Genomic DNA, 6,920 nt, shown 5'->3' with positions numbered 1-6,920 from the left:
GACCAGAAGCATGTTGTTTTATCCACGTATGAAAGTCTGAGGGTTCATTCTGGCCAAAGAAACTCTAAGGATGAATCACTGAAGTGTTGTTCTAGTTCAGACTGTCCTAGAGGAATAAGTACACAATCTAATACTATTAGTAACACTGCTCCATCAGCACTTAGGGCTGTTGTACTTAAATTCTGGCATCAGTCATTAAATCAAGCACATTAGAAAAATCATGATCTGTGATTTTGTTTTTAATTATCTTAAGCCTTATCACACAATTTACAAATTTGTGCTGATGATATATCTCCTCTACTTTAACCCTTCTAACGAGTTAGCAAAAGCACCATTACCAATCATACATATATGGTAATTCCACAGTTGTATTTTTGAATAGCCATTTAGAAGACAATCCTGAATTATAACTTAGTAAAGAATTCACAGGCCAAATCTGCTGCTATAACTTATCACACTGAATTTTAAAAGCATCTGACCTTACAGATCATCTATAAAACGTGAGAAGTGTTACTATTGTTTATTTAATATTATACATAAACCACACTAAAATGCCTTTCATTAAGCAAAAGGCAACATTTTAAATGCAGGGAATTTTAATTAAATTGGCATAGTTAAGACTAAAAAGATAAAGTGGACATTGCCAGCTTATCTTCAGCCCTTGCCTTTAACAGGCTAACACAACTTTTGAAACACAGCTGAGTCTTGCTGTTCTGATACAGTGAAGGGATTTCCTCAGTATTTAAATATATTAATATAACCAGTTATATAAATCTAAATATAAAACCAATCTCCTGTAAGTTTAGAGATGGCATTTACCATCTCTGTGAAAAGCTCAACAATCTAATCAATTCCAATCATATTCAAAGGGGAAAAGAGTGACAGCACTTGCTGAACCAGAATTACTATCAAAGGTCAAAAAGTGAATCATATTCAGTTAACCACAAGCCAATCTTATTTAAATCAGGACTGTCCAAAAGAAATATTCTATCAGCCATTCATGATCTGAATTCTGGTGTATGTGATCAATTTAAATATGGTACACATAAAAAAAGTCATGAGACATTTTTGTTTTGTAATAAATAAGGCAACAGCCAACTATTACTCCTTAGTAGCTTTTTTGAGATAAGCTATCAAGTCTGCTCTTTCCCCTGCCTTCTTAATGCCAGCGAAGATCATTTTTGTTCCAGGGATGTACTTCTTGGGATTCTCCAAATACTCCATCAGTGTCTCCTCTCCCCAGGTGATGCCTAAACAAGGAGGAATGTATGTTAAGTATTTTACACTCCTGATGAAGGTCTTACCGTTGGTTATATTCATGCAATTTGTGCTTCTGTAATTTTACAACTGTCCCGCCTTACCTTTGTTCTTGTTGGCATCCGTGTAAGAAAACCCAGGGGCTTGGCCTGTCTTTCGCCCAAATAAACCGTGGAGATTTGGCCCAGTCTTGTGCTTGCCTCCCTTTTCCACAGTATGGCACTGGGCACACTTCTGAACAAAAATCTTCTTGCCCTTCTCAACATCACCCATTTTTAAATCTAAAAACGAGAGACTCAATTACTTATCTCCTTCAAGTAAAAGTCCCATGGAAATCAGTGATCACTCTGGACACTTACTCATCCAGTGCGAATCTGAATCTATGATATGATATTGAGCACCAGGGTAAATCCCATTTTACTTATTGGTACACTTGCAACAGACTCTTTAGTACCAAAAACACTAGGTGGAAGGAGAACTTCCTTAAAAACACATCTATGTGTGTCTAAGTGACAGAATTAAAACCCAAGTAAGCAAAGAGGGAACCTAGTTCAAAACCATTTCAAAAGTTGAGGTCAAGGTCACAAAAAGTCACAAATCTGAATACGTTGAAAACCATGATTACATTAAACCCAAACTACCGAAATTTCAACTTTTAAGAAAGCCTATTTATTCATACTACAGTTTGAAGCCACGTCTCAGAAGAGATCAAAATATATTAAAAAAAATAGAAATCATGGTTGATTCGGCCTGCTCAGGTCACTATAAACTGCCTTGCTGTTTTGAGTGGAAGGGCAGCAGGGGGCTGAGGTCTCGCAAGAAACCCCGCTCTGGGATCTCTGGAAGCGACCACGAGGTCACCCAATCAGGCAGGTTTCAAGGAGACTGATGAAACTTAACTTCCCGAGATGCTTAGGCAGGTTAAGGGGAGAAGCGACAGGTAACCAAGAAGAAAAATGACCCCTTTTTGGAGGAGCAGTTTTTTCCTCTCCGTGAAGAACGTGAGGCGCTGCGCACCGTCCCGCCCACATCCCGGGAAGTCCCGTCGGTCGCGTCTACAACCCTCAGCCCCGACTACGAGAGCTGGGGTCTCCGTCGGATCCGCAACCAAGTCGCCTTGGGCTTTCAGAGTCCTGACTGAGCCCATTCCCTCACTTAGCTGGGATTCCATCCTATTTCAAGCCGTAGCCCACCGGGGTCTGGCTGACCAAAGTCCGGGGTCTTCACTTCTGGGCCTACTGACCCCGCGTGGGCCCCACTCGCAGAACCCGGGCACTGACCTCGGCCCCGCCCGCATACCTACCAACGCAATTGCGTGCTCCTACGGCTGCGCTTCCCGCCCTCTTCGGCCTCCCCGCTTTGCGCTCACCGTTCTTTGGTTGCGAGCGAAAAGAAGGTGCCCGCTCTCAAGCCGGGCGTCCAGCTCTCTCAGTCCAAGGACACGCCGGTCCGCGCCTAAGTACCGGTGTTGGTGCAACCGAACTCGCTCTGCCCCCTCGCGGCCCGAGTGCGGCTGCGCCGCCTGATACGCAGTGATGTCTCCGCGCCTCATTGGCTTCGGTCTCCGGGGCCTGCGCCAACGACCTGCGCGTATGCCGGCTAGCAGGGTAAGGTGTACCGCGAGCGTGCCCTTCTGCTCGAGGCCTTTCTTGCCGGCAATTACGACAGGCCACTGGAAGTACGACATCGAGGCGGTGCCAGGAAGGGCTGACGTCACCGTTCGGCCTGTGTGTGCCTGCGGGTTCCCCGGGGAGGGTGGAGCGGAGTCGCGTGGTGGACTGAGGGCGTTATCCTGCTAAGGTAACTGCTCTTGTGCTCGTTGACGTAATGCGCCTTGATGGGGGCGTTTTGCCTGCCCAGAGGGGAACGCCCCAAATCTGTTGTACGTAGAGGTCTCCTGGCTACCATCTTTTCAGCTGGCGACCTTTACCCAGCGTCTGTCGTGGTTCCACGGCTGGCGCCAGCCGCACCCACAAAGAATACCCTGGAACCGGAGTTATGAGAGTTGGACCCGAGCTCCTGACGTGTTCTTGTTTCGCCTCCATTCTGATACTTTGAGTCATCTTTCAGATACCCCCTTGATGGATGCCCCAAGACTGAGGAATGGGGCAGGTGCAGCAGCTGCGGCAAAAACTAGATTGTAGCTCTGGCCCCTCACCTGCCTGTTTGCTCTCTGCCAACACCCGTCTCTCCCTCGCGTCCATGTGCAGAACAAGGAGGATGTTCAGACAACATTAGGAAGTAACAATTTTTACATGGTTAGAGAATTCTTGGAAATGTACGGCGGATTTGCAGCTCATTTAACCTAGGGTTGAATGTCATGTTCAAATAAGGTACGGGGCTGGAGTCACATTAGAAATGCAGGTTTGATAACCCAGTTTCCAGTTATCATACTTTTCCTTTCGAACTAGCTCCCCTTCCTGTCATGCTCAATTATATCACTGGGAAATTTCTTCTGGACTCCCGTGGCCCTCTAATTCAGCCCCCGAGTTCTGAATGATTTTTTCCAACTTTCTCATATTCTAGCACTGCCATATTCATTCAGTCATGTGTTTGTTGAGTGCATATTATGTACCTGGTGTAAATCATTGAGGACTCTCTGGTGGAGCTTACATTCTAGCAATCTTCTTCCTGCTCCCAATTTAAGCAATAGGTGCTAGATTACCTTACACTCCTTCCAAACCACTGATACTGTGATTTCTGCTCCAGAGCACGCATCTCCCTGTAGAACTGGATTTTTTTTTTGTTTTCTGTGTCCTTACTTCCAGTTCCCCCTCTCACTAATTGCACACACTACTGCTCCAGAAGTGTGCTGTGAAACAGCAGAAATCACACTTACTCAAGATCATTTGTGGCTTTTGGAAGGGACCAAGATAGTGATCATTTAGGTTTACTCCTGAAGTAGAGTCATTTGGCTAACCAAGTATTTATTTACTTATTTTAAATAATCTTTTTTTTTTTAAGATTTTATTATTAAGTAATGTCTACACCCAACACGGGGCTTGAACTCACAACCTTGAGATCAAGAGCTGCATGCTCTACCAGTTGAGCCAGCCAGGCACCCCATGGCTAACCAAGTTTTTAAAAGACCAAACTTAACAACACCCTGCAAATTTAGAACTCCTGTTCTTTTGAAGCCAAGTACTGATAGCGTCACCCATATTCCTCCAAGGAATGTGTGGTCCTTAAATAGGTATAGTCCTATCAAAATCTGTTTTGTTCATGGCATCAGAAGTTATTAGTCTTTGTTTGTAGAAGAGTTGACTCATGGAGCATATTGTGCTGCTACCACAGATCATATAGATGTAGCATTAAATCAGTTGGCTAAATGAATTGATGTCATTTAAAATTAATTCCTATGAAGGGGAGAATGGAAAGCAAAGTTCTTAGTACTTTTAATTAAGGACATTGTAGATAAAGAGCCTTGTTTTTGAATGTAATGGGAAGATGAGGAAAAAGAACAAAAGTAAACACTTGGCACATTGCTGTAGTAAAGCAGATACCGTAAACTATGCGTTACAATATTTATGTATTTAGGTTTGAAAGAGACTCATAGTATTTACAGTTTACTCAGGATACCTGAGAGAATTAGTTGGGAACGACAATATTTTGCACTTGTTCTCTGTTATATTCATATGTTATATCTGTTCAGTCTATCTCCCTCTTATCCCGTAGGATAGTGGCTGGTAAGGAGTATAACTATTACAAAGCAAATGCCGTAGCTTTTTCCTTCCAGCAATAGAATGGATGGCATACTTTTAAAATCCCTCCTGATGAAAAAGATCTAATAAGATACCACCCTCCCCCAAATCGAAACATATACGAGGTCGCAAGAAAGAAAGGGAAATCTCCTGGTTGGAGGCAGGGCTGAGGTGGGGAACAAGCACTGAAAAGGAATGTGATAAGCTTAAGCTCACTTTAGGACCACCTTAGGGACTTTTGCTGAAGTAAAAGAACTTTAGGCTTTAGGAGCAGCTCAGCAGAATGAGAGTAAAGCTCATAAAATGTGACAGTAGGGGGGATGGAGAGGTAAGGTTGGCTGAGACCCCTGCATAATGCTGAAACACTTGAACCTAAAGGATAAAATACAATCTCCCTGGAAAAGGGAAGAACCAGGTTAGTCTTGTCCAGCTTGGCCTTAAGTACTGAGTGAGAAGAAGAAGTATCCTCTGTGCATTCATAACCACGGGTCAGCCCTCATGCAGGTTTGATTTTACTCTACCTGCATGGTCTGAGAAACTCTCTCTGAAAAATTAATACAGTAGTCGTGGATGAGCAGTATGTTCTGGTGTCTCACAGAAGAAAACATAAATATGCAGAGGAATATTTTAACCCAGGCCCTCAGGATTCCGTACTCTTAAGAAGTGCCAAGCATGAGATCATTATGAAAAAACAACAAAGAGCAAAGTTACACCACAGATGACCATAGGTGTTGGAACTATTAGATGTCACTGGGGAAATAAAAATCTTACTGAGAAAGATATCTCCTCACATCACCGTATGAGGAAAGAAAACTCGTTCACTGTTGAGTAAGCACAATAAAGTGGTTGTACGTATGTAGTCCACAAGAAACTACCAAATCAGAATAAAATCTCACACAATTAAGCTAAATTAATTATAATCCTTTTATACCATGCTGTTTTTAGCTAGCATAGAACATGAGGCTTTAGGATCAATAGTAGCCTATTTCCCTTTGGGCAGCACAATTATTGTTTATTTGTATTAATGGTGACCCTTTTTCCATAGGAGAACTTATCACAGTTTGTGATCAGATCCTTCTTGGTTGAGGGTTTTTTTTCACATTCTTTTACCTTAAGTTCACTCAGGAATTGGGGTAGCCATTTGTTTAATTAGTTGTCCTCATCCAAAAGAATAATAAAACTTATTTTCCTGAGAATCAAATAGTTACACTTACATTAAGCTTCAAGGTGATGCTCTACCTTCCTTCATGTTTACCTACCAAAAAGCATAAAACCCAGACCTCTGAGAGACTTTTTTATGCTCTTAAAGGCTAGAATGAGGACTCTGGCCCTTTAGATTTTCATAGGAAACACTCCTAGAAGGGGGAAAGAAGAGAAATGGTCTTATTTTCTTTTAAAAACAGAAAATAATTTTTATTTACCTTTATGACGTGTAATATGAAATGACATTTAAAATATTTAGACAAAAGCAGGGAACAAAAGCATTTGCAATGAATAAGAGACTATCCAAAACAACCAGGCTGATTTTAAAAAGAGCCAAAGCTGATTTGTAGAAATAAAAATAATAGTCATTGAAATAAACTACATACAGTATGATAAGCAAAACATTTATTATCTTACAGCTTCTCTGGAAGCAGCTTATTTGGGTTTTGGCTATGGCTCAGAGTTTGAATTTGTAGTCACACTGTTGAACAGAGATACAGTTATCTGAGGGCTCAAATAGGGCTGGAGAATTCAATTCCAATTCATTTCATATGGTTGTCAGACCTCAGTTCCTTGTTGGCTCTTGGGTAGAGGCCTATGGATGGGACCGCTTACCCCATGGAAGCTTGCTTCCCAGAAACTGAGATAGAGAAGCTAAGGTAGATGCCAGTCCTTTATAACCTTTTGTAAATCTTAGAAGTGACATACTTGTTTTATTGGTCATTGATTGTGGTACAATGTAAAAGGAGCCTTCAAAAG

The 6,920-nt window shown here is 42.1% G+C and overlaps 1 protein-coding gene across 1 annotated transcript; it reads right to left on the bottom strand.

Moving 5' to 3' along the window:
• Nucleotides 1-221: 221 nt before the first annotated feature.
• LOC106982840 (cytochrome c) lies at nucleotides 222-2,710 on the bottom strand. Its single transcript, XM_015081013.3, has 3 exons — nucleotides 2,561-2,710; nucleotides 1,362-1,538; nucleotides 222-1,250 (listed from the first exon to the last, which is right to left on the bottom strand). The coding sequence occupies exons 2-3, from the start codon at nucleotides 1,528-1,530 to the stop codon at nucleotides 1,102-1,104; spliced, it is 318 nt and encodes a 105-aa protein (XP_014936499.2). The 5' UTR covers nucleotides 1,531-1,538; nucleotides 2,561-2,710; the 3' UTR covers nucleotides 222-1,101.
• Nucleotides 2,711-6,920: the final 4,210 nt, after the last annotated feature.

Source organism: Acinonyx jubatus, chromosome A2, assembly GCF_027475565.1.
Source record: "Acinonyx jubatus isolate Ajub_Pintada_27869175 chromosome A2, VMU_Ajub_asm_v1.0, whole genome shotgun sequence".
In the NCBI taxonomy this organism is placed as follows: domain Eukaryota; kingdom Metazoa; phylum Chordata; class Mammalia; order Carnivora; family Felidae; genus Acinonyx; species Acinonyx jubatus.
Note: the sequence above shows the minus strand (reverse complement) of the source record. Positions and strands in the feature narration are given on the sequence as shown.

Excerpts from the sequence above, each read along its gene's own strand:
- LOC106982840 (XM_015081013.3), bottom strand. The coding sequence starts at position 1,530 with ATGGGTGATGTTGAGAAGGGCAAGAAGATTTTTGTTCAGAAGTGTGCC. Across the intron at positions 1,251-1,361 it reads GGATGCCAACAAGAACAAAG|GCATCACCTGGGGAGAGGAG; the intron begins GTAAGGCGGGAC and ends CTCCTTGTTTAG.